The sequence below is a fragment of the Megascapheus bottae genome, chromosome 38, assembly GCF_031878675.1.
Source record: "Megascapheus bottae isolate mThoBot1 chromosome 38, mThoBot2.hap1, whole genome shotgun sequence".
Taxonomy (NCBI): domain Eukaryota; kingdom Metazoa; phylum Chordata; class Mammalia; order Rodentia; family Geomyidae; genus Megascapheus; species Megascapheus bottae.
In genome coordinates, this window is record NC_143546.1 from 4943044 (window position 1) to 4970452 (window position 27409).

The window sequence follows — 27409 nt, forward strand, 5'->3', positions numbered from 1 at the left end:
CCATCAGAACTTCATGGCAGGGACAGAAAGAGAGAAATCAAAAGATGAGATGAACATGGTTTTGTTTTAATCATGCCCCCCCCCTCCGCGCCCTCCCCCGGGGGTAGTGATGGGACTTTTCTCTTCCCAGTTCTGGAAGATTCTCATTTCCCAAGAGAAAGTGCACGTGGAGTATTGGAAATGAAAGACGCTGGCTCAAATTCATCCAAAACATTCCAATGGTTACAGAAAGCAGATTTGTAAGCTGAATTTGACCCACAGGTCAGCCACCAGTCGAAGAGAAAAGGACCACAGAGCTCAATGTGTGTGTGTGTGTGTGTGTGTGTGTGTGTGTGTGTGTGTGTGTGTGTGTACACACCAGTCTTGGGGCTTGAACTCAAGGCCTGGGAACTGTCCCTTAGTTGTTTTTTTTTTTTCATTCAAGGCTGTCTGATGTTCGTTTTCCCACTTGAGTCACAGACCCGCGTGTGACTTTTGGTGGTTCATTAGAGATAAGAGTCACATGGACTTTTCTGACTGGGAATCTTAAAACCCCAACCACAAAGGGGCCAGGAGTGTGGCCTAGTGGTAGAGTGCCTGCCTAGCATGCACGAAGCCCTGGGTTTGATTCCTCAGTACCACATATTCAGAAAAAGCCAGAAGTGGTGCTGTGGCTCAAGGGATAGAACACACACACGCACAAATAATAAAAATAAAATAAAATATCCCACAAGAGTTACTTGCTCAAGCAAGCACGCAAACAAAAAAAGTACAAAAGAAAAGTACAGATCTTAAGGGTTTCATTTGTTGTGTTCCTATGAATAATAATTGAGATTTTTTTCCTCATAGGACGCAAGCTTGGCTCAGGCAGCTTTTGCAAAGCTTTTTCACCTGGTAAATGTAGAAATCCACGGCCATTTCCTAACTCAGTATAAAAGGAAGTCCTTTCTGTTTTCTGACCATTAGGAAATACTAACTTTTTTTTTTTTTTTGCCAGTCCTGGGCTTGAGCTCAGGGCCTGAGCACTGTCCCTGGACTTTCTCAAGGCTAGAGCTGTACCACTTGAGCCTCAGCACCATTTCTGGCTTTTTTGTATGTATGTGGTACCAAGGAATCGAACCCGGGTTTTCATGCATGCTAGGCAAGCACTTTAACCACTAGGCCAAACTCCCGGCCCTAGGAAATACTAACTTCTTTTGGTAAGTTGCTGGGTGCCCAGTCTCAGAATTTGGGGATACAGGAATCCAGCCAGCCAGACCCCAGTAGAACTTTGTCTTTCCTGGCCTCTGAAACCAGGACCTGGCTTCTCTGCTTCGATTTCTCATCTTTGGCACAAAGAAGAAAAAAAAAAATGAACCACAGACTTTAGGCTGCAGCCAAGACTTCTTGGGCATGGTCTGGCAAGACCAGAGCCCTGGTGCAGAAGTAGGCTGTGGTTGGGTTTTGGGGACAGGCCAAACCCCGTGCCTTGTCTGATCTGGGTACCTCTGGGGGGTGGAGGGGGTGCTGGAGTCTGCATACCTGTAATCTTGTTAAGTCTTGAGGATCCTGGTTCAAGGCCAGTGGGACGCTGTGGTTCAAGGGGATGGGGCTGAGGTAGGGAATATGGAAAAAGTATCCTGAAGACCAGAATATTAATAATAGTAATAGTAATAATAACAATAATAATAATTTACTTTTTTCTTTGGTACTGGCACTAGGGCTTGAACTCAGGGCCAACGCTCTACCATTTTGAGTCATGGCGCCACTTCCTGTTTTCTGGTGGTTCACCGGAGAGAAGAGTCTCATGGACTTTCCATCCCCAGGTTAGCTTTGATCCCCGATCCTCAGATCTCAACCTCCTGAAGAGTCAGGATGACAGGCGTGAGCCACCTGCTTCTTGCCTTAGGGGAAGGGACACGGAGACCCCAGGGGCTCAGCTAGGGCCTGAGGGTCTCCCATGTCGAGGCACAAGAATCAACATTGTCCTTTCAGGGTTTGAACCATGCCACCACCCCTGTTCAGTCTTCTCACTGTAGGAGAAGGTTCTGTGAAGAGGGAGGTGTACAGAGACAAGCCATCCAGCTGGGCGATGACGGGTTTGTTTTGCTTTTATGTGGGTCCAGCTGCCATGGCCCCTCATTTAGCAGGCCACAAAGCCATCGCTGGGTGTTTGGGGTAGAGGAAAAATCACCACTTCTCACAAACTTGGAGCTAATTTGGATTAAGTGGGCAAGAAGGCAGAAAGTGCCTCCCCCTCCACAGAGGAAATCTCTATTATATTAATAAAGACTTCAGAAGTGTTTGAAATAATCACCACTTGGTCCAATTTGAAAGCTCTTGGAGGCTCTAATAGAAAAACTCGGTTCTGATGGTAGCACATCCCTGCAAGTCCAGCTATTTGGATGACAGAAATAGGAGGATCACAGTTCGAAGCCTGAGGGAAGGAAGGGAGGAGGAGGGGGGCAAAAATGTGAGACCCTACCTGCAAAATGAACGAAAGCCACAATGCCTGAGGATTTGTCTAGCAAACGGAAGGGCCAGGGTGCTGGTGGTTCACGCCTGTCATTCTAGCTACTCAGGGGGCTGGGATCTGAGGATCACAGTTCAAAGCCAGCCTGGGTATGGAAAATCCATGAGACTCTGATCTCCACGGAACCACCAGAAAACCGGAAGTGGCGCTGTGGCTCAAGGGGTAGAGCATTAGCCTTGAGCTGAGGAGCTCAGGGACAGCGCCCAGGCCCAGAGTTCAAGCCCCACCACCAATAAAATAAAAGAGGGGGAGGAGGGGAAGGAAGAGGTGGAGGAGGGGAAGGAAGAGGTAGGCCTTGAGAGGCCCTGTTTACAGGCTGCAGCAGGCTGTTCTAGCTTCCTGCTGGCAGGACCCGTGTGAAGATGCATAATGAATGTGCCAGCGCTCCGGGTTTGGGCTGTGCAGATCTTTTTTTGAGTTCCTTGTTGATTACATATAATTTGCTCAACTGATTTGGCTGTGTGACTGGAAAGGCATTTGGGGAATGAAAAAAAAACCCCTCTGTCATTTGTTACTGGACTTTGAAATGAATGAAACACACACACACACCCCATTAAAAGAAAAAGTTCAGGGTTGCACTCTACTGTTTCCCAGAGAGAGACAGAGAGAAAGAGCTCTGTTGTTAATGAGACACAAGTTGCACTGAGTCTCTGCACATGCCCAAACCCCATAGAGCCTTTGGGGTTTTGCTGTTCAATAGGAGTGCGTTTCTGATCTTGAAGGGCTCAGAAGTGGGAGAGTGGGGTGGCGGATGGACAGAATCACCAAGTACTAGGGGGTGGGGAGACCCGTATGCAACTGGGTAGTCTGCAGCTGGAACCAGGCTGGACCTTGGCAAGCAGGGAGGGGGCAAAGGGAGGGATCTCCGTAGGAATTTTGAGTCTCACATCCACCCACCACCCCACGCTAAGAGACACCCCACAAACCCAGAGGACTCGGTGGGAGCTTCTTTCCTTAGTTTTGCCTGTGCCTCTGTTTCCCCTCCAGCTCTCCCGTCGTGTAGCTCTCAATCTCACAAATCTTTGCCTTTTAGTGCTTAAGGCTAAAGCTCTGTCACTTGAGGCACAGCTCTTCTTCTGGCTGTGTGTGTGTGTGTGTGTGTGTGTGCAATCTGAACTGGGGTGCAGAATTTACCCCATCAATCCCCCCTCAACCCCCACAAAAGAGTAGCTGGGACTGGTCAGAAACAAAACCACCCTTCCTCTGATGAGAGGGCGCTCTGGCCGCTCGAGTTTTTGTTTCCACAGTCTTCACGCGTGACATGTAAGGTTATTTGGGTAGCTCGTGCTAAATACATAAAATAAAAAGGAGATTACTGAGTCTGGGAATATGGCCTAGCGGTAGAGTGCTTGTCTAGCATGCACAAAGACCCGGGTTCCATTCCTCGGTACCACCTACACAGAAAAAGCTGGAAATGGTGTTGTGGCTCAAGCGGTAGAGTTCTAACCTTGAGAAAAGTCCAAGGACAGTGCTCAGGCTCTGAGTTCAAGCCCCAGGACTGGCAAAAAAAAATGACATTATTTATATCAAGTGACCATTTGACAGAAGGTAACCTTCATTCATGCTGCTGGGGCGGGGGGCAGGGAGAGATCAGATGGTTTGGTTAATTTAGGGAAAATTCCTTCACAAACAAAGCAGAAGGAAAAAGAAAACCCACCTAGCACATCACAGACTAATCTCCACCCCCCCGCCCCCCAACTTTGGCCCCGTGGCTGCTCCAGGGACTGTCTATAATTTCCATTTTGCATCAGGCTCCCCTTTCCACGCTGTTCTCCCTCAGCTGTCTGGAAATAATTAGCATCTCTCCCTAAGTCACATCTTTATGAGATAACTCACTGTGTGTGTGTGTGTGTGTGTGTGTGTGTGTGTGTGTGTATGCATTCGCTTCCCTCTGTCCTCTAGTTTTGAATGGTGCCATATGCCTGTCTCCAACAGAATCTGGGGGACCCCCAGAAAACCAGAGGAAGGTCTGTCTGCTGGCTTTGCACCATTGAGTCTTGGGGTCCAGCGCTCAGCACATTCATAAGAGACCCCAGGAGAAACTGCCTGACCAAGCCAGTCTCTCCCAGGTGACAGAGTGGACTGTGACACTGAGATCGGGTGGGGACACCCCAGCAGGGCCTGGACAGGAAAGTCAGAGTGGACTGCTATGAGGGGGACATAATTACCTGTTCTACCTGGATCTCAGCTCAAACTCACTGCTTTGCTCTGAAATAAAATGGGGTTCTGAGCCCCCTTCACCTCCTCCCGTGGTGTCTTGCCCTGCCTGGGTCTGTCACCATCTGTCTCCTCAGCCATCCCTGTATCCTGATCTCCATCCCTTTGGCATTCACTTAAAATAGGGTGAGGGCTGGGGGTGCTTTTGAAATATCTCTCACATGGGTAACAGAATATGAGAGAGAGAGAGAGAGAGAGAGTTAGTTAGTTCTGGGGCTTGAACTGAAGGCCTGGGTGTTTTCCCTGAGCTTTTCCTTCTCAAAGCTGGAGCTCTTCCACTTGAACCATGCCTCCTCCATTTCAATTTCTATTTTTTTTTTTAGCCAAGTGTGGTGTAGACTGTGAGGAAAGGGTTCAGGTTTCATCCCTTTGCCCAGAATGCAATCCCAGTTTTTCCTCCATGAGAGAATGAAGTCATCACAACGGGGTTAAGGGTCTCCTCGGGTTCTTGAGAGGGTTTGATGAGTTCCAAGGGTGGAAAATGACTTTCAGACATTTCTCCCCAAGCCACCCCACTGCTACCTGTGGGCCTGGGTCCTCCATATCCCCCTTAGCTCCTGACACACAAGGTAGAGAAAGTGGCTCAGATATCAGGGCAGGGAGATCTGCCGAGGCTGGCAGCTCCGCTTTACCTAGGGAGTCTGGAGAACAAAGAGGTTGGGAAAGAGCACTCAGCCAGTGGGACTGTGGCTGGACCCCGAGTGGTGGCCCCAGGACCTTGGCTGTGGTTGCCATGTGATCAGAAACTCATCCCGGCCTTCCCCATCAAGCACCGGGACCCCTGGAGGCCCCAGGGCCACCTCTGAGGGCTGGCACGATGGGGCTGGATCAAGTGCTACTTTGGCAGAGACTCAGCAGGAAATAGATTAATGAACACTTTTCTGTTTAAACCATGTCTAATGGCAACGTGAAAAACAATGTGAGCTTCCCAGAGTGCAACTGTTGGAGTGTCTGTTTTTCCCATCCTTTCCCTCCCTCCCTTCTTTTTTTTCTCCTTCCATCTCACCCTCTCTTCCTTTCCCTCCTGCTTTTTTGTCTTTTTTTCCTTTCCCCCTTCCCTTCCTTCTTTCTCTCCTTCCTTCCCTCTCTCCTTCTTTTCCCCTCTTCTTCTCCTCCCATCTCTCCCTCCCATCCTTTCCCCACCCCTCTCCCTCTCTCTGTCCCCGCCTCCTTTCTCCTGTCGTGAAGCCCTTTTTGTCTTTTCTTAATTTCTTTTTCTAATTGTTTTTTTTTTTCTTTTGGCCCTACATTAAAGCCAAAGGAATACACACTTTCCCCCACCCCGGGGAATTCTCAAGGGCTCTGACTGCTTGAGCTTTACAGTTTGTTGGGGTTTGACAAGAGAGAGACCAGCACTCAGCATGTTTTCAAAGCCTCACTTTGAAGACACCCACTCCCTGCTTGCAAGGAGGGGGGGTCAGAAAGGAAAGAAAAAAATAAAAACTAGGGAGGGAAGCCACATTTCCCTTTCCAGAAAAAAAAACAACAAAAAGAATTCTATTGTCAGGATCCTACACACATTGGCAAGTAACCCCTTTTATGGCCATGGTGAGGTTTTTTCCCCCTTTTCCTCCTAAATTGATATCTCTGTCACATTTCAATTCTTTACCAAAAAAAAAAAAAACCCAACTACAACTACCTCCTGAGAGATGAGAATAATGGATCCTGAAGGTGAAGCTTACCCAGGTTTGAATTCACTCATTACCTGTCATGCAAATGTATGCAAATACATGCAAATATATGCAAATCCCAGGGCATGCTCACAGAAAGGGCTGGCCTATCTCAAACCTCTTCTGGCCCCAGACCCACTGGGTCTCTCCTGCACAAAAGAGGTTATTTATTGTCCAACTCTGATTTCTGCCAGAGTCCCCCCCCCCCAATGCATCCTCCGAGTGCCTCCATTTCCTCTCCCCCCCCATTTCCTGCCTCCCAGCAGAAACAATGGCCCAGGTTTGCACTTCCGGTGTGCCAGGCTCCATGCCAAGCTCTCTCTGTTCATTCTGTGCCTCCCCCCCCCCCAAGGCTGTCTCTCTGAGGCACTGCCCAGATTCCTTTCTTTGGCAGTGTGTAGTAGCGGGAACTTTACCCCAGGTGCAGTTCTGTAGCTGGCACTGACCCTGGCACCAGGATTGTCACAACACAGCTGTGTGCCAGCCCACAAAGTCCCTTTTTTGCTTTTGTTTTGTTTTTAATTGATTTTTCTTTTCTTTTTGGCAATAAAGGGGAGTTGGGTTTGAATTTGGGGCCTGGCACTTGCCAAGTAGATTCTGTCCTGTGGAGTCACCTCTCATGTCCTTCTGGGTATTATTATTATTTTGCAACTTGCTTATTTTTATGATCAGGCTTTGCTTCCTTGCCTAGAAGGTGCCAGGATCACAACCCACTTATTTTAGGCTTCTTGATATAATGGAGTTATTAGCACACATGCCTCCACCACATCCAGCTTCCTGCAGTAAAGACTGGACTCTGGCGGGCCTCCAGCTGCCATCTTTCCTGACCTGTGTCTCCCAGGTCCATGGGGGCCAGGTGTGAGCCACTGAAGCTTAGTGGGGATTGAACTGAATGTATAAATTCAATCCCATGTACCATCATCAAACAATAAATAAAATAAAATAAGGCCGGGAATCTGGATTAGTAATAGAATGCTTGCCTAGCATGCATGAAATCCTGGGTTTCATTCTTTAATACCTCAGAAAGCCAGAAGTGGCGCTGTGGCTCAAGTGGTAGAGTGCTAGCTTTGAGCAAAAGAAGCTCAGGGACAGTGCCCAGGCCCTGAGTTCAAGTCCCAAGACTGATATTGATGATGATGATGATGATGATGATGATGATGATGATGATGATGATGATAAAATAAAAAGCTGGATACCAGTGGCACAGGTCTATTATCCAAGCTACTCAGGAGTCTGAGCTCTGGGGATTGCAGTTCAAAGCCAGCTCAGGCAGAAAAGTCCCATGAGATTCTCATCTCCAATGAACTGCTTAACGAAAGCTGGATGTGGTGCTGTGCACAGACAGGCCCTGAGTTCAAGCCCCGGGACCAGCAAAGTAATTCAGCAATGAATGAATGAATTAATTAATGAAATCCATGTATCTGATGCCATCCTGGACCTGCTAATTTTTCCTTCTGGAGTGAGGTTCCATTAATGTTTCGTAGTTTGTGGGTTCTATAACTCAGGGTGCCTTGTCTGTCTGTCTGTCTGTCTACATTTGGCAGCCAATTCTGTGCCTTGTCTGTCTGTCCTTCTGTCTCTCTGGGAGAGACCGGCAAGGGAGGACTGTGTTGAATGAAAGAAGGAACTCGGGCCTTAGAAGCCTGGGCCATGGCTCTCTCATGGCTGAAGCAGGATGAGAAAGTCTATTTTGACTCATGTATGAGCCTAGAGGGAAGCCGACGTTTTCAGACAGTAATTTCGAATTATCTGGGACAAGCCCCTAAGCACTAATTAAGGATGCACAAATGGGGCCTTTGCTGCGGAAAGATGCTCAGAGTTATTTGATTCTCTCCCCTCCCCGCCATGAAGGAAATCATAGCTGCACGTGGCGAAATATTTAGGAAGCATGGAAAGGCATACAACAGAAATGAGTGTCACTTATAATTTGTCTATCACCATGATCACTTTTCTGCTCCTCCTGGGTTTCCCAAAGGGGTCATTTTAAGAGGGTTCTGGAGGATCAGTAGGAGTTCGGGACTGGATTATTGGATAGCATTTCCAGATAGAGGAATGGCACCAAGGTGTGAAAATGCACTAGCACGGTGTGTAAAGGCCAGTGGCAAAGGGCCAAAGGACAGTGAGCAGGATACCGGGTGTTTAGAAACTATCTCCCATCTTATACTAAAGCGTGAAGGGCTGCTGGAGAAAGGACCCGTCCGATATCATGGTGGATGGAGCAGAAGCCACTGAGGCTCTGTGGAGGAGGCACAAGGAAAATGGAGGAAGAGATGAGGCTCCATGTTCAAGCCTCGGGTTGGATTCATGTCGGTGAGAGTCAGGAGAAAGGCCTTGTGGGGAGGTAAAAAATGAGTCAGTGCCCTTTCCAGAACGAGGCCAGGATCAGTGTGGCTCAGCTTTCCCAGCCAGGGCCTCCGGTCTCAGCCTCCAGAGACACTGAGGTTACAGGCGTGAGCCAGCCATGCTCAGACAAGAGGGAAGATAGCCTCTCTCCGTATCACCTCAAAGAATTCATTATTTCCATCAACCTCAGATGCGCACAGGTGCATTTTATATCAAGGTACACATTCATTACAGAAACAAAACCCAGGAAAGCATTCCAGCAGAACACAAATATGTGCGCTCGTATATAAACAGACACAAATGAAAACATGTAGGAAAGCATCAGATACAAATGTATATCTATGAATCCATTATATCAATAAAATGATATAGGACGTCGTTATATATAAAGATACACAAACTCATTATGTAAAAATGTGAAGTCATTGCATCCATATATATATATATATATACACTTATTTTATAAATATGAAATATAGGGGCTGGGAGTTTGGCCTAGTGGTAGAGTGCTTGCCTAGCATGCATGAAGACCCGGGTTCGATTCCTTAGTACCATATACATAGAAAAAAGCCAGAAGTGGTGCTGAGGCTCAAGTGGTAGAGCTCTAGCCTTGAGAAAGTCCAAGGACAGTGCTCAGGCCCTGAGCCCAAGTCCAGGACTGGCAAAAAAAAAAAAAGAAATATATGAACTCATTTTATATAAATATATAGGAAACCATCATATACAAATGTATATAAATTCATTATATCAATAAAAATACTTGACATCCCTGTATGTAAATATATGTAAATTAAGTATATAAAATATAGGAACTCATGATATCTATACATTTATTTTATAAATAGGAACTATATGGACTCATTTTATAGAAATAGATAAGGAAATCATCGTGCATAAATATATATGAATCATTGTATAAATAAAAATAGATATGAAATCATATATACATATATGTAAGTTCGTTAGATTAAAATATACATGAAATCATTATATGTAAGCATATATATTCCTTATGTAAACTATGTATGAAATCATTTTACTTAAGTGTGTGTATATATATATATAAATATATATATATATATATTTTTTGCCAGTCCTGGGCTTGAGCTCAGGGCCTGAGCACTGTCCTTGGACTTTCTCAAGGCTAGAGCTCTACCATTTGAGCCTCAGCACCACTTCTGGCATTTTCTGGGTGTTCACTGGAGAGATAGGAGCCCCCCACCAGGCTGGCTCTGCCTCCCATCTCAGCCTCTCAGCGGCTGGGGTGACAGCTGTGGGCCTCAGTGCCCAGCCCTGGCACCTGTCCACAGGAGGAAAACGGCCACCGTGAGCTTCTGAAGTGGGAGGAAGGCCCAGGTTGCCTGTACCCCACGGGGGTCTCCAGACCACTTGTCTGGAAAATTGCTGGAAGTTTCTAGAAACTTCCAGCAAACTCTGGAGCTCAGCTAGGATTCAATGCATGCCAGAGTCGAGGCATGGGTGGTGTTTAAATGAGAGGATTCGATTCAACTCAGTGTCTTGAAACAGCCTCAGCCCAGCGCTGGTCTGTGGCTCCCGCCAGGCATCCTGAACAACTCAGGAGGCTGAGCTCTGAGGATCGAGGTTCGAGGCCAGTCTGTGAGCCTCTTAGGTGTGGTGCAACAGCAAAAAGCTGGAAAGTGGAGCCTGTGGCCCAAGGGGTAGAGCACCAGATTTGGGCCAAACCAACCCAGATAGACCAGGAGGCCCCCAAACAAACCCCTCACAAATCCCCCCCCAAAGCCACCTCTCATTTCCTAAGTACTTCCAAGCACCATCTCATAGTTGAAGGCCCAGTACCTGCCCTGAGGAGTCTCAAATAAGATTCCCAGGCTATCCCAAGTATGGAGAAAGAATTGCTTCAAATGAGTCACTTGTGGTGAAACTAAAACGGTGGCCTCTTCATGTTTGGACTTTCTCTCCCTCTCTCCTTTTATTTTGTGCAAATGCAGGGACTTGAACTCAGGGCCTTATGCTCTTGCTTAGCTTTTGTGCTCAAGACTGGCGCTCTCCCACTTGAGCCACACCTCCACTTGTGGCTTTTTTTTTGCCAGTTGATTGGAGTTAAGAGTCTCATGGACTTTCCTGCCTGGCTGGATTTGAACCCGGATCCTCAGATGTCAGTCTCCTGAGTAGTTAGGACGACAGGTGTGAGACACTGACACCTGGCTTGTCTTAGATTATTAAAAAAAATCTCACCACAAAGGGTGAACAAATGAATTCAGCAGCTTGTGGGTGGGGCAGGAGGGGAAATCTATCTGGGAGAGAACAAGAGAAGGGGGGGGGGTTGGCCTAGTGGTAGAGTGCTTGTCTGGCATACACAAAGACACAGGTTTGATTTCCCGGTACCACATACATAGAAAAGCCGCAAGTGGTGCTGTGGCTCAAGTGGTAGAGCACTAGCCTTGAGAAAACCCAAGGACAGTGCTCAGGCCCTGAGCTCAAGGCCCAATTACTGGTGAAAAAGAAAGAAGAAATGTACTCATGACCTGATTTATGAACTCATAACCTCTCTATACATCACCTTGATAATAACAATTCAAAAGTTAAAAACACTGTTATCTACTGATTGTTTTTTTTCCAGGAAATGTTATATTTCTGTGGTGGGAAGAAAATATGACCATGTTTTATGATCAGAATTAGATCTGTATTTAGGAAGGATGGGAAGAAGAGGGAACGGGTTGTCCTTGATTCCAATCAGGTGCAAGGAAAACAATTTCCTGACCCTGGACACAGCTGGGCCAGGCCTCTTCCATGGCTGGCTTTCCTCCTGGGGTCAGGTGGGAAGTGACTTACAGAGGCCTTGACAGATCAAGTTAAAAAAGAAGGAAGCTCCACAAATGGCCTTGAGGTTGTCTACTTTCTGGTGTGTGTGTGTGTGTGTGTGTCCATTTGCTGGCAGCTTCTGGAAGCCATTGTGCGGACTGGACTTCTGCTGCCCCCTCGTGTCATATCTCAGGAAGTGCAGTGCTCTGCTCAGTTACCATGTTGGGTTCAATGGACTGTGGCTGGCTTGGGAGGGTGGTAACCCGGGAAATGAGACCCCCCACGCAGGAGATACAACCCAGGGGCTTCTCTTCCTCGGACTGCCACCTTCCTGCATTTGACGGCTTTTCTGAGACATGTAAGAGTTGGGCACTGGTGGCCAGCTGGTGGGCTGTCATCCCAGCCACTCAGGAGGCTGAGATAGGAGGATCAAGGTGCCAATGTAGCCTGAGCAGGAAAAGTCCAGGAGACTTCACCTTTGAACTTCTCAAACTGGGGGGATTTCTTTCCCCTCCTGGGTCCCTGGTGACAGTTCAGTAATTTCTCTGGGTATGACAAGCGTCATAAAAACACAGGAGCCCATGGAAGCAACTGTGGCTAAATCTGATTGGGCCCCAATGAAGGAAGTAGGGAAAAGAGAAAGATGTTTCCAGAAGGTGGTGAGAACCAGGCCTGCTGGTGCCTGCCTGAAATTCCCTCCTAGTGCTTGAGATGTGGAGGCAAGTTCAAGGACAGTCTAGACCACACAATAACACATTAATACTGGTAAATTCTGTGTGTGGGGGCATGTGTGCCAGTATTGGTGATTATACTCAGACCCTGGGCATTTTCACTCTCCTTTATTTAGCTTCTTCACACTCAAGGTTAGAACTTTGCCACTTGATATCCAACTCTATTTCCAAACGTTCATTTCTTTTAAAAAAGGTTAAGCATGTAGTTGTGCAAGGAAGTTTCCCCCCTCTCCCTTCCAGTTGTCAAGTCACAGGGCTTGAACTCAGGGCTGTCCCTGAGCTTGTGTGTGTGTGTGTGTGTGTGTGTGTGTGTGTGTGTGTGTGCGCCAGGATAGCAGTGTACCAGCTAAGCTTCAGTTCCACTTCTGGGGTTCTGGTGGCTAATTGCATCTGGAGATAAAAGAGATGGGCCAGCGAATACCAAGCTCAGGTGGCAGGTATCACTGGCAGCCACACACCAACGCTGTGCAAGAGAAGGCTTTCGTTTGCTTCTGAGTTTATTCACCATTTCACTTAGTTGAACTGGAAGGACACACGGGATCCCAATACTAATACTGCAGTGAGCCCTGCCAGCCAGTGAACAGTGAAGATCCTGATTCTTTACAGGGACAGGGTGGGTACACATATCAAGATCTATTTACCTCTGGAAGCTGTATTGCACTTCAGGTGGGTTTCTCAGGACTTGAGAGAGATTGGCAGGCCTGCCAACCCTGGCTCATTTGTTCTGGCTTTGTTTTTCCTTCTTCTTCTTCTTCTTCTAGAATTCATGATTAGACTCTACAGATGATTCTATAGATTATTTCCTATATAAAAAGCATCAACAGTCAGAACACTGCAATCAAGCTGGGCAGACATCTTCCCCCACATCCCCCCCCCACTCTTGACCCACGGATCTTGAGACAAGATGGACGGTGACACCAGATCAGGGAACGCCACAGTCACCCAGGGCTGGTGAGGCCAACCAGGCCTGGTGAGGCCAACCAGGCCGGAAGCCAGAAGCCGGAAGCGGAAGCGACCCCTTGGCCACACCCCGGAAGCAGCCTGGAACCGGAGGCCGGAAGCGGAAGGGGGGGGCCATGATCTTGATCGGAACCCATCTCACAATCCATGTCCATCCGGGTCGCACAGCCTGGCTGGGATGCACTGGTGGACGTGACTTGACGCAATAACGCAAGCTGGACGCAATCACGCAAGCCGGACGTGACTACAAGCGAGACGAAGCAGGTCCTGTGCGTCTGTGTGCGGAGCACAGCGAGGCCCGGCCCTGTCCTTGACTGACTTCCGGAAGCTTCCTTCCCAGCATGCGCAGCGCTGGGCAGAGCAGGTTCTGTGCATCTGTAGGCGGAGCCCAGCGAGGCCCCGCCCCGCCCGTGACTGACTTCCGGAAGCCTCCTTCCCAGCCGGGCAGAGCAGGTCCTGTGCATCTGTGGGTGGAGCCCAGCGAGGCCCCGCCCCACCCGTGACTGACTTCCGGAAGCCTCCTTCCCAGCGTGCGCAGCGCCGGGCAGGTCCGGCTTTCTTCCGCGTTGACCGTGGACGCTTCGTTCCGGTGCTGAGATCTGAGATCTGACGACGACGACCACGCGGCCTTGGGCCAGGGGGTGACGGAGCCCGCCGGGGGCCTCAGCTCGTTCCAAGCCTAAGGCCAGGGCTGGCGTATTGTCCGGGGGAGAGTGAGGGAGGTAAGTGGGGGAGGTCTGGGTGAATCACAGCCCGGGTGGCAGGGGAGGAGCGCGGGCGCCATGGCGGCCCCAGGCCAAGGTGACCTTGGAAGGGGGCTGGGGCCGCCTCCCTCGTCTACAGCCCCTTGTTGAAGTAGACGCGCTGCAGCTCGGGGTGGCTGTGCTGGAGCTTGGCCCGCAGCTCTTCCTCCAGGCTGGACACGGGCATGGAGCTGGGGGAGGAGACAGCGTTAGGGGTGGGAGCAGAGCTCCATGGGGAGGATGTCTGTTTTACCTTATTATTATTATTATTTGCCAGTCCTGGGGTTCAGACTCATGGCCTGATTGCTGTCCCTGACCTCCTGATTGCTGAAGGCTGGCGCTCTGCCACCTGAACCACGGCACCACTTTGTTTTTCTTTTTTTTCTTTCTTTTTTTTCCCCCCTGAATAGTTCATTGGCCTCACAGGCTTTCCGGCCCCAGGCTGGCTTCAAACCGTGATCATCAGAGCTCAGCCTCCTGAGTAGCTGGGATGACGACCCCAGGGCCTTGCTACACCAAAAGTGGATAATTTTTTTTGGGGGGGGGAGCTGGGGGTAAAGTTGGGGGTTTAAAATGACACCTACCCTCCCCCCCCAAAGCAGGGAATTTCAGAGCCACCAGTACCCGGCTGAAACAATGCATGTGATGGAGCCCTGAAATGTGTATTATGTGCCTTCAGAAAGCCCATCACCAGCAAGTCAAAGAACCTGGAGGTTCCTGGCCCTTTGTGCCTCCCTTGTTAGAGGCTGAATATCCTGGGGCTGCACTGAACATCCTAAAATCCTGCTGGCAAAGCGACTTGTGCCAATTGTCATTCTAAATTTTCCCCAAGATAAACAATACAACTGCTTAGCACTGATTTTAAAGAAAAAGAAGCTGAATGCATTTAATGTTCACAGCAGTGTTTAGCTCACTCTAAACATGCTTTTGCAGTGCACACTTCTTACAGAACATTTTCAGAGTTTCAGAATGTACCAGAAGAAGAGGAGAAGGAAGAAGAAAGAATCAGGTGACCACGGCCATGCTTATAAACCTAGTTACTCAGGAGGCTGGGGCCTGGAAGTTCAATGCTTGAAATTGATCTGGACAGAAAGGTCTATGATGACTCTCTTCTCCAATCAAGCAGCAAAAAAAAAAAAAAAAAAAAAAAGCTAGGCTGGTGGTATGGTTTAAGTAGTAGAATGCCAGTTGAGTTCAAAACCCCAGTACTGCCAATAATAATAATAAAGCAAAAACCTCTGAATATTAAGGAAAGAGAAGGAAAGTGGCAGTAGTTCCATTGCCTATTTTGTATCTGGCTAGGTTCCAGGCACTGGGTTTGACCCCAGCACTGCTGGCAAAACCCCAAACATAACATCTATGCTTTTTCCATTCCAAAGTTACTTGCTTGTGATATAGGAGCAATTTCCTAATTTCCCATTCCTATGCCAGATTAAGAATGAATCATAGTAATTCATGGTGGAAAAATGCATTTGAACAATTCCAAGGACATGGTGAGATGCTTTGGTAGGGGCTCCCTGCTGAAAACCCCCTTTTATTCCTATAATAACAGAAGAGGCAGGGCACTGGTGGCTCACACCTCTAATCCCAGCCACTCGGGAAGCTGAGATGTGAGGATCTTGGTTCAAAGCCAGCCCTAGCTGGGAAGGTTGTGAGACTCTTATTTCCAGTTAACCACCCCAAAGCCAGAAGTGGAGCTGTACCTTCATAGGACACCAGCCTTGTGTGAAACAAGATAAAGGACAGCATCCAGGCCATGAATTTCAACCCCAGGACTGGCATCAAGAAACAAACCAAATCAACAAACCAAGTAGATGGTAGAAAGGAACTGGGTAAAAAGATAAAGGTTCAATGTCTGCCCCGGGCTCTTTGCTATTTCTTCTGAGGTTCAACTTGTGGCAAGAGAAACAGACCATGGCTCCTCTATCTCCAGCTGTTTCTTAGGATGACATGCTTGCTGTTTGGAAGAAAATGCACACATACCTCTTTTGGGGGAAGAGAGCACAGCACAAGGGAGTGGCAAACACCAAGCTGAAAAAATAAAATAAGAATTAGCACTTCATCCAGGCAACTTGGTAGGCTGAGAGCTGAGGACTGCAGTTCAAAGCCAGCCTGGGCACAAAAGTCAAGACTTTTTATTGCCAATGAATCACCAGAAAACCAGAAGTGGCACTGTGGCTCAAAGTGGTAGAGAGCTACTCTTGAGCTGAGGAGCTCAGGGACAGCATCAGGCTGAGTTCAAACCTCAAGACTGATAAAAAATTAAAAAAAAAAATCCAGGTACTGGGGCTTGAACTGTCTCATAGCTACTAAACTAGAAGGACAACCAACCAATTGGGAAAAGACATTTACCAGCAATACATAAAGCAAAGGCCCAATATCCATTATATACAGAGAACTCAAGAAGCGAATCCCCTCCACCCAAACTAATAAACTAATAATCACTGATTGGGCAAGGGAACTAAAGAGAGACTTCTCAGAAGAGGAGAAATGGCAAAGAAACACATGAAACACAAAGAAACACATCATCCATGGTCATAAAGGAAATACAAATCAAAACAACCCTGAGATACCACCGTACCCAGTCAGAATGGATTATATTCTGAATTGAGACAGCAAATTCTGGCGGGGATGTGGAGAAAAAGGAACCCTACTGCACTGTTGGTGGGAATGTAAACTAGGACAACCACTCTGGAAGGCAGTTTGGAGGTTCCTCAAAAAACTAAACACAGACCTTTGCTACGACCCAGCCATACCACTTCTGGCATCCACCCTGAGCATCATAACCCAGGATATGATAAAGACTCCTGCTCAGCTATGTTCATCAATGCACTATTCACAATAGTCAAGTGATGGAAACAACCCAGATGCCCTACTGCAGATGAATGGATACAAAAAATGTGGGTGAAACTAGAGCGAATCATGTTGAGCAAGATAAGCCCGGATCAGAGAGACAAACAGCCATATGCTCTCCCTGATATGTGAGTGTTGGATTTAAAATGTAAAGAGACAGGACAAAGTAAACAGGACTCAAGAGACCCATACGCAGTGAGACCAAAAAGAGCGCAGTCTCAGGAGAAAACAACCCACCAAATTATAATACCCAAGCATCTCTTTATATGTACATAAAATAATACAGAGTGAAAAGTACCCCCAAAGATAAGACAACAAAGGGCCTCTTCTCAATTTATCCTATCATTTTTAGATGCTCTCCCTCATCCATTATGCACACGTGCACATCTGAAGGAAGGTGGAAGGAATCGGCAGAAAGTTGAATGAAGCAAGTGAAGGGAGAGAGGGAAGGAGAAAGAAAAGGAGGGAGGGAGTGGGAGGGAGGGAAGGGGGGGAACAACGGACACTAAGCAACAGGGAAGAAATGTACCTATCACCCGATCGGGAAGAAATAATTTTTATCAAATAATATTCCAAGAGTTAAACTTCTTTTTTCTTCCCCCATACAGAGACTTGAGGTCTCTGTAGTTCTCATTATAAGCTTGGTAAATCAGAATGACTGATCCTGGTCAGTGTGAATGCAAAAATGACTATGTATGTAATTAATCTCAATAAAAACAAACAAACAAACAGATCGTTATACGAACTGTCCTGATTTGGCCAGGACACACGACACCCTGGTACGGAAGGACTCACTGCAATACCCGGATATAGGTACAATAAGACTTGGCTAATTTTAGCCAAGGTTAATTTCTACTCACCAGAAGCCAACCAAGCCAACTTGAATAGGTGCGCTCATCCACGGGAAACGCTGTGGAGAGAGAGAAAGGAACACCAGTGAGCCCTCTCCAAAATGGGGGCCCCTCAGGGACGGCTGCCGCCCAGTGGTGAAAGCTCTGGACACGACAAGACCCACGTGCAAGGTGTTTAGTAAAACCCATTAGTCCCGCCTGCCGTCTGCAGCTGAACACACATGCAAGCTTCTGCCCATCTTCTCTTCAAAGAGCAGAACCAATGTGCAGCCTTGAACCATGCACAGGAGGTAAAGAGGTAAGGTCACTGCATTCCAGCCTGTTTGGGTGCTTTCACAGCACATGCCTGCAATCCCAGCCAACAGGGAAGGCTGAGAAGGGGAGGATGGCAGCTCGAGGCTAGCCTAAGAGGAACCATCGGTGCGATTCCTCAGCTCCTACCCAGCTGGATGGGCAGGCACCCATCATCCTAGTTAGAATCCAACTCCTGGCTGGGGAGGTGGCAAACATGGCAGGAAACTAGGAGATGCCTTCTGCCACTTCCTGTCACATTCTCCATCCCCTTGGGTAGGTGGTGATTTTCGAAGGCACCAGTCTACTTAAGAATAGTTGTAGCACAGCATTCTTTTTGCTATGGAGGGTTCCTAGGGTTTGAACTCAGGAGCCTGCACTGTCTCTGGTGCTCTACTACTTGAACCATGGCTTTTTTCCCCCTGGAAATACAGAGTCTCAGAGACTTCCCTTGCTAGGCTGGTTTTGGAACTGCGATCCTCAGGCCTTAGTAGCTAGGATTCCAGGCATGAGCCACCAGCACCCATTATATTTTTTTTTCTTCTCTTTCTTTTTGAATGGAAAGGATAAAAGTTGGATTTTCTTGCATAGCGCAATGTGGTTAGCGTTTTAGTTAATTCATTTCGTTTTCAAGGAGAGGTAACAAAATACACACTATAAAGAACAACCAGAGACAGGGTTATCTAATCCCGGCCACAGAAACCCAAGCTGTTGCAAGATAAGGGGTAGGGTAGGCAGGCATACCCCTAGTTCCCAGAGACACTCCTCTGGACCAGAGGACCTCAGGAGAAGGTGGCTAGAGAGAGAGAGAGAGGGAGAGAGAGAGAGAGAGAGAGAAAAGGAGAGATGTCACTAAGAGGAAACCGATCCACAGGTATGTGGGGGCCCCACCCCCCCAAAATGAAAAGAAATATAATCACATGCTCTGAAGTGACAGGATGTATGGTCCCAGAGCGAACACTGTAGCGTGCTCGTACAGACCAGCTGCCTACGTCAGCAAGTGACACGGTCTCTACGTCACTGGGTGATGTGATCTCATTGGTTCATGATTGAATCATCTCGACAATGAGGTTATCAATGTGTGACCATGACTGGACCTTGTCTCGCTGGGCTGTCTGGGCAAGGGTTTTCATAAGAGGGTGGTCATTTTCCTTCCTGGCTGTCCCAGACATGAACAATTTAGGCTGAATCACACAGCCCTCGCCATGTGGAAACATGTAAGCATTGAGCCAGAACCCAGGGCCTGGATGAATGAGGCCAAGAAGAGACCAGCAGCAGCTCTTTGCAATGTCATGGAAGGCCAGAGGATTCCAACAGCCCCACAAAACCCCAACCCCATTCTGCCTAATGCAAACCTGCTTCTCAAACAGAACACCTTGGCCTAGAAAAGGTCAGGATTGCAGAACTGTGGAGAGCATATTCCAAATGAACATGAAGTAAATCAAAGCTAATAAACATCAAGAGTAAACTACAATGCATGTTAAATAACATAGAAAACAGACATCCCAGCTACTCAGCAGGCTGAGAACTGAGGCTTGCAATTAGAAGCCCGTGGGGCAGGAAAGTTGGTGAGATTCTCATCTCTGATGAACCATCAAAAAGCCAGAAGTGGAGCTCTGGTTCAAAGGTGCTAGCCTTGAGTAAAAAGAGCTTAGAGACCGTGGCCAGACCCTTAGTTCAAACCCCAGGTCTGGCACACATAAAGAAGATATACATAGCAGAATGACGTATAAAGAATAAGATCAGTGAGGTAGTAAAGCTTAAAGTTAATGTGATACAGTATTTTCTCCCATGTCCTTTCCCCCTTAGTGGTTCTATGACTATAACTAGACCCAACAAGATGCATTGAATATGTATTTTGCATTGCATAGCTACAAATCCCTTATCACATCCAGAATAATAAACATCATTTCAAATGATTTTTTTTTCTTAGACCTTGTACCCTTCTGCTGTTCTCTCTTTCCCACCTCCATCGGCCTGCAATGGCCACCTCTGGTCCCTACAGATGAATTAACAATGGACAGGATTTTATATTTGCAAGCACTTGCAAACTATTGGAAGAGTCACTCACGCCGTTGAGAACATGGATAGCTCTTTACCTTATTTTCTTTTAAATTGCTGGTGTAAGCTTTCCTGAATTATGAGTTGCCATTCTGTGATTGCAAGTAAACTGCAAGGAAAATATTTGGGGCTCCCATCTTGCAAGATAATTTATCTGGAGGTGTTCATGTTGTAAGAAATGCTGTTTTCCAGAGGGGCTGCAGTACCGGGCATGTCCACAAGGGGGCGCCCAGCCCCCCCCCCCCCCCCCCAGCCCCAATCAAGCCTTTCTGTCTGTCTGCTTCCATTTCTTTCTTCTGCCATTGCTGATGGGCTCCTGAGGTTTGAATTTGAATTTCTTCGAACACGCAAGGTCTCAGCATTTGCTCTTTCCATGGGCCTGTATATATTTGGTGATGTGTCCACTCAAACCTCTTGTTTGCTTTTTGTGCTGGGTAGGGTTTGTGGAGGTGAGAGTGGAAACTTCTTTATCTTTTCAGGATTTAAATTCTCGGGCTTTTCAAGGGAGACAGAATTTGGAAGTCTTAAGTCTTTTTTTTTTTTTAAATCTGTTTTCTTGGTTGGGTTGTGCCTCTTTCTTTCTTCCTTCCTTCCTTCCTTTTTTTTTGCCAGTCCTGGGGCTTGAACTCTGGGCCTGGGTACTGTCCCTGAGCTCTTCAGCTCAAGGGTAACACTCTACCACATTGAGCCACAGTGCCACTTCTGGTTTTCTGGTGGTTCATTGGCGATCAGAGTCTCACTGACCATTGTGCCCGGGGTTGGCTTTGAACTGTGATCCTCAGATCTCAGCCTCCTGAGTAGCTAGGATGACAGGCCAGAACCATGGGTGCCCAGCCTTGGTTGTGTTTTTGTTAATGTTCCATATAAGAAATCTGCCGGAGCTGGAGGCGTAGCTCATGTGGTAGAGTCTCAGCCAATGAGCAAAACCATCAGATAGCAGAGGTGATTTCCCAGTGTCGGGGGGAAAAGAAAAAAAATCCCAAACCACCAGAAAACCCCACCTGGCTCAGTATTCTAATTTCAGGTAGTAGCTTTATGACTGTAAGAGTTTTACATTCAGAGCAGAAGCAATTTCCTGTACATTTTTTTTTTTAATATATTGCCCTTCTCACAGCCAACGAGAACTTTAATAAGTTCCTTTTCAGATGTGTGTGCCCCTGGCTGTTTTTCTTAACTTCTTTGCCAACTGGGTAACATGGCTGCTTTGTGCTCTTTGTGGTTCAGGCTGTCATCACCATGACAACCATGGATTCTGGGTCTTGTTCAACCAGGCCCCCTCCTTCCGAGATTCTAGTTCCTGCTTTCCTGTTTAACACACAACAGGTCCTTGGCAAAACCTCTTGAACAAATACTCCCTGTAAAATGAGCAGACCAAATGCTCATTTCAAATCAAATCAAATGCTCATTTCAATTGCTCACATCCAAGTCTCCTGGACTTTCCTGCCTAGGCTGGCTTCAAACCACAATCCTCAGCTCTCAGCTTCCTGAGTAGCTGGGATGACGGAGGCGAGTCACCAGCTCACCTTGATTCCCAATGAAAATTCCAACCGTAGCCCAAAGACACAACCTCAACTCTCCTTCTGGAAGCCTCATTCATAGCCACGCCATGATATTTAGGCATCAAGCTTTTTTTTTTTTTTTTTTTTGACTTGAGTTCCAGAAATTTCCATGAGTCACCCGCCTATAGCTGGAGCCTTTGGTAGCATGGCACTCAGCAGGGGGTGAGATTAAGGCTGTGTTCTCATGGCATCAGTGTTTGAAACAACTGCAGAGGGGCTATTAGTGTCTTGTTTGCAGAAGACCTTGGTCGTTTGCAAGACAAAAGCCCGGGTCAGTCCATCCTGGCTAGTACGATGGTTACCCAGGCCTGCAAGGGCACAGTGAATAAATGTAATATTTAAGTAAAACCACTATCCCACATTTCTGGAGTACTTAGCTCAGGAGTACTTAATCTTGTTCAAAGCAACACTCGATTGAAATTGTAGCTAGTTCAGGGAGCGGATCCATCCTAAAACAACTGGAAGGGGGTGGGGAGGGTGTGGGGGTAGGGGCAGGCAGATGGCACCTTTGGAAGAAAAGACTTTCAAAGGGTCATTGAAAGGTCCCATAACAAAGCTCAGACCTGTAAGTTAAGATGAGGATGTGGAGAAAAGGAAAAAAAAAAAAAAAGATCATTTCTCATTGTCATTAGAGGACTAGGGGGGTTGCAAGTTGGGGTGGAGGGAGAAAATACCAGAATTCCTTAGAGACATGGTGCAATTCTAGGCCATGGTTGAGGCACAGGAAGGGCCAGAGAGAGAGAGCACAGGGCCATAGGCTTCACTCAGTAGTGTCCCTGAGACATGGCGGCCAGCCTCCAGTTCCAGGCCCAAGTGCTAAGCTGCTTCTGCTAATTGGAGCTCCTGTGCATCCATCCAAGCAGATAGAGGCAGGACAAGTTTACATGGTGAAAGAAGATGTGGGGTCTTTTTTGTTGGTTCATTGGAGATTTATTTTCCCCCTGTCTGTCTGGGCTGGCTTTGAACCATGCTCCTCGGATTTCAGTCTCTTGAGTGACACATGAGAAGGCAAAGGACTCATTGACTCTATGGCTTTGGAAAACAAAAAGGCTGAGAGTTGCACGTCAGGAAAACCAGAAGACGACAGGTCATTTCCAAGCTTGTATTAACCTAATAGTCTTGAGTTTGCATTCAAGGCCTGGAGGGGATCTGTGCTCTATTAATTCCGCGTTTGCAAATTATGTGTGCCAGTAATGGTCTTGAACTCAAGGCCTGGTGTAGCTAGGATGACAGATGCGAGCCACCAGTGCCTGCCTTGAATTCTTCATATTCTTTTTATGCAGGAAGGGATTAAAGAAAGGAGCGCAAAGCTGGGCTTACCTTCAGAAAAGCCTTCTTTTCCAGGGTGTTCATGATGAATGGAGGGATAGCTAGACGGAAAAAGACAGTGAATAAAAGCCTTTAGTTTAGGTCTACTTGAAACTCGCACAAGTCTGTCATCCTAGCTACTCAGGAGGCTGAGATCTGAGGATGGTGGTTCAAAGCCAGCCTGGGAAAGGACAGTCCATGAGATTCTCATCTACAGTCCACATTTGCAACCATGGAAACATCAAGAACCTCTTTCCCCCTTCCTCCCTCTTATGAACACAAAGGCCTGTGAGGGAGAGGGCTTGGGGGAGGAGCCTGGGGTGAGGCTCCGCCCACAAACCCATGCAGGTGACAGACATGTAGGTGTTGGCCTCTGGGGATCAAACCTTGGCACCCTGGTAACTATGGGGGTTACAGCTTCCAGGACTCCCCACGACCCCCCTTTCCCAAGCCTAAGGCAGCTCAAGTCTTTCAGGCCACACAATGCCCATAAATCCTTCGAATCTAGGTAAACATCTGCCACACTGTATTGCTCCATGAGTGATGGCAAGGAGAAATGTGAGGGTGTGTGTGTGTGTTATTTACTTTCCACGTCCACTCACCCATGCCTGGAGCAGCCATGAGAATCCTGGAGATCACAACTTGCGTGATGGCTTGCCGGGCAGCGTTGGTTGATTCCCCGACCCGGTTCCCACACTCATCTGTGACTGGGATGCCCACTCTGAGCTCCCTGGAGAGAAGTACAGCAGCAGCCAATGAATGATGCGAGGAGCTGGGAACCAGCAAGCCTTCCCCCCCCCAACCCCACCCACCCGTGTCTACATCCGTCAAGTCCAGTCCTCCCTGTGAGAGATGCGGAAGGAAAAGAACCCGAGCAGGCTTTTAAGAAGGGGTTGGGGGTGGGTGGGGCCTGTGATCCCAGCCACTCAGGAAAGCTAAGGGACAGGGTAAGGGGCTGGGTTCAAGTCCTGGTACCAACACACACATGTACACACACACAAAGTGAGGGAGAATCTTTTATAATAATAGCATGAATAGAAGGAGAGATACGCTAGCTGAAAGCAAAGTTAATTCTATGCTGATGTCCAAGTCTGAGCAACTTTCTAAATGAGAAGTAGATACCTGTCAACAATTAAGAAGTCAAGAGGCCGCGAGTTTGGCCTAGTGGTAGCGTGCTTGCCTAGCATGCACGAAGACCAAGGTTCGATTCCTCGGCACCACATACATAGAAAACAGCCGGAAGTGGTGCTGTGGCCCAAGTGGTAGAGCTCTAGCCTTGAGAAAGTCCAAGGACAGTGCTCAGGCCCTGAGCTCAAGCCCAAGACTGGCAAAATAATAATAATAATAATTAAGAAAAGTTGAATGTTAAGTAGCTCATGTCTGTCATCCTACATACTCAGGAGGCTGAGATCTGAGGATGGAGGTTCAAAGCCAGCCTGAGCAAGGACGACCACGAGACTTATCTCCAAGGAACCATCAGAAAACTGGAAGTGGTGCTAGGAAGTGGTAGAGGGCTAGCCTTGAGCTGAAGAGCTCAGGGACAGCTCCCAAACCCTGAGTTCAAGCCCCAGGTTGGCTGAGGCCCAGTCCTAGGTTTCAGAGGCTTTCATCTGCACACAAAAATTGATCCCAGGATGCTCTCGGGGGAAGCTCGGGTCCGTTCTGCTCTTACCTCTGCCTCATTAATGGGATATTGATGCAGTTTGCAGCAGCCACAGCAGCAAAGGGCACAAAACGCCCCACGAGAGATGACACGTGCTGTGGAGAGAAGGCGAGAGCATTAGCGCACACTGGCAGAACCTTCAAGAGCCGTACTTGTGGATGGACAGAAGCTCAGATGAAGAGGATGTCGAAAACTTCCTGCTTATGCCAAGCATGGTGGCTCACGCTTGTCATCTCAGCTACTCAGGACGCTGAGATCTGAGGATCCCAGCTTGATCCCAGACTGGAGACTGAGGAGACTCTTCCATGAGACTCTTCTCTCCAGTAGACAGCAACAACAAAAGCTGAAGGGGAGCTGTGGCTCAAGTGGTAGAGTGCCAGCCTTGAGTAAAAAGAGCTCAGAGACAGCCCCAGTGAGTTCACAGGGCGCTAGCCAAGGAGTGAAAGCATCAGGTGCCCAATTTGAATCCTAGTCTCTGACCAAACTGCTTGGAAGTAGTGTGTGTGTGTGTGTGTGTGTGTGTGTGTGTGTGTGTGTGTGTGGGCTTGAACTCAGAGCCCGGGAGCTGTCCCTGAGTAGTTTTTTTTTTCTCTCAAGGCTAGTGCTCTACCACTTGAGCCGGCATTTCTGGTATTAAATTGGAGGTAAGATTCTCATGAACTCTGAGGAGACAATGGATGAGAGGCAGGCAGGGAGGGGACAGCTCAGTACCTTGGCTAATGCATTGAGTCCCAGAGCTGTGACCACGGCACCGGAGGTGGCAGAGACATAGGCCGTTCCCAGTTCGCTGTGAAGAGAAAAGACATCAGGCAATGAGCCCTACAGGACATTTAAGAAGCTGGAAAGGAAGACAAGAAGGAAGCGGGGGGGGGGGGGGGGGGGGGGGGGGGGAATAAAAGTGGGGGTGAGCTACCAAGAGGTCATGTCGTCATCCTAACTACTCAGGAGGCTGAAATCTGAGGATCTGGACTCATCCGGTTCATTGGTGCATGGCTCGCAGTCCAGGGACCTGAGACTGGGAAACCTGCGCAGCCATGGCCAGCGGAGACTGCAAGAAAAACCAGTGGGCGGGGCTGGGAGGAAGCGGGTGGGACCAACGAGGGACATGGCCAATGAGGATGGAGCGAAGGACGGGCGTGCTCGGTGATTGGTGGTGAGGGGGGGGCCAAGGGAATGGGTGGAGTCGACGAAGGGCGTGGCCAAGAGGAAGGAGAGGAAGGCTTGGCCAATGAAGGGCAGGGAATACTCAAGTGAGAGGCGGGGTTAGTGAGAGGTGTGGCTCGGGGCGTGGTCAGGGAGGGGCGGGACAGGCAGGGGGCGTGGTCCGCTATAGGTGGGTCTGACCAGAAGCGTGGCCAATGAGAGGCGGGCAGGGGAGGGGCGGGACAGGCCGAAGGCTCTCAGCTCTGGGCGGGACTGACAAGAGGCATGGCCTATGACAGTGGGGCAGGGGAGGGGCGTGGCCAGCAAGGGGCGTGGCCAGCGAGCGCCCTCACCTGACGGTCAGGGGCGCATCCCCGCTCCGGTTGGTGTAGTTGACCACGGCGTTGAAGGACTGGTTGACCCACTGCCAGAAGAGCACGGCCGGCGTGGTCCTGGAAGGGCGATCCACGGCTTATTTTCCATTTGGTCTGTGAGCTAGGGCTTCCTTTCCTCCAAGCGACCCTGGGGCTCGGATCCCCGTCCCCCCCAGAGTGGCCCCCGGCTCACCGGTAAAAGGTCATCATGCAGCCGGTGATGGTCATGTTCATGGGCATCTGGGCCGACATCCTGCCTATCAAGATCATCTTCTCACCCGTGTCCGGGTGGAAAGCCGAGTCGTAAATATACTTGGCCCTCCACAGCTCATTCTCCGTCAGGCCTGGCGGGATCACTCCTTGCCTGAGCACGGCGACAACGAGGAACACAGGGACAATTTGATTTCATTCATTCATTCATTCATTCACTCATGGTGCTCTAGCTCAGACCCAGAACCCGGGGCAAGCCCTACCCCTGAGCCACATTCCCTGCCTGCTGTCAGTAAAAATTTCACAGCACAGGGCCAGGACCGTGGCCTGGGGACCTGGGTTCGATTCCACGGTACCACATACATAGAAAAAAAAAAAAAAACCAGTAGTGGTGCTGTGGTTCAAGTGGTAGAGCTCTAGCCTTGAGAAAAACCCAAGGACAGGGCTCAGGTCTTGAGTTCAAGCCCTGGAATTAGCAAAAAAAAAAAAAAAGAAAGTTTAAAGCACAAAGGATGAAAATATCCCCTCTTCCCTCCAAAAAAAAAATCACTTAAGCCGTGCACTGGTAGCTCTCACTGGTCATCCTCGCTGCTCAGGAGGCTGAGATCTGAGGATCAGGGTTCAAAGCCAGGCTAGACAGGAAACTGTGAGACTGTTATCTCCTCCAGTGAACCACCCAAAAAAGCCAGAGGTAGCGCTGTATAGCTCAAGTGGCAGTGTCAGCCATGAGTTCAAGCCCCAGGACCATCACACACACACACACACACACAATGGTGGATCTATTTGTACACAGAAGCAAGGCCGAGTGGGTATCACCTATAATCATGAACAATTCTCCTCGCGTTCTCCAGCTGGTCGTCAGACAGAAGGACATTCCTGGGGTCTGTTACCGTGAAGAAATGATTGGCTCTTCCCACAAAGGTGCTTTGATCCCATCGGGGCTCTTTGATATTGATGTTTGCAGGAACTTCCCCTGACATGGTCCTGGACTACAGGAGACAGACACACAGCCAGCTCAGGTAGAGGCCAACCAAACCAGAGTGAGCTCGAGCCACCAAAAAGCCAGATATGAAGATGTGGCTCAAGTGGCAGAGTACCAGCCCTGAGAGAAAATGTTAAAACAAGAGTGCAAGGCACGCACTCAAAAACTGTCTCCA

General features: G+C 48.4%; 1 protein-coding gene across 2 annotated transcripts; it reads right to left on the bottom strand.

Moving 5' to 3' along the window:
* Nucleotides 1-13937: 13937 nt before the first annotated feature.
* On the bottom strand, nt 13938-27237 carry Sfxn1 (sideroflexin 1). Of its 2 annotated transcripts, XM_090325516.1 has the most exons (10): nt 27069-27237; nt 26236-26406; nt 26022-26120; nt 25237-25312; nt 24535-24620; nt 23465-23592; nt 22875-22924; nt 17653-17702; nt 15923-15970; nt 13938-14130 (listed from the first exon to the last, which is right to left on the bottom strand). In XM_090325516.1, exons 1-10 carry the CDS (start codon nt 27230-27232, stop codon nt 14034-14036), a joined length of 969 nt encoding a protein of 322 aa, XP_090181642.1. In that variant the 5' UTR covers nt 27233-27237; the 3' UTR covers nt 13938-14033. The 2 variants fall into 2 exon arrangements, with proteins under 2 accessions (XP_090181642.1, XP_090181641.1); XM_090325515.1 differs by lacking the exon at nt 27069-27237 and having other exon boundaries at nt 26236-26427.
* Nucleotides 27238-27409: the final 172 nt, after the last annotated feature.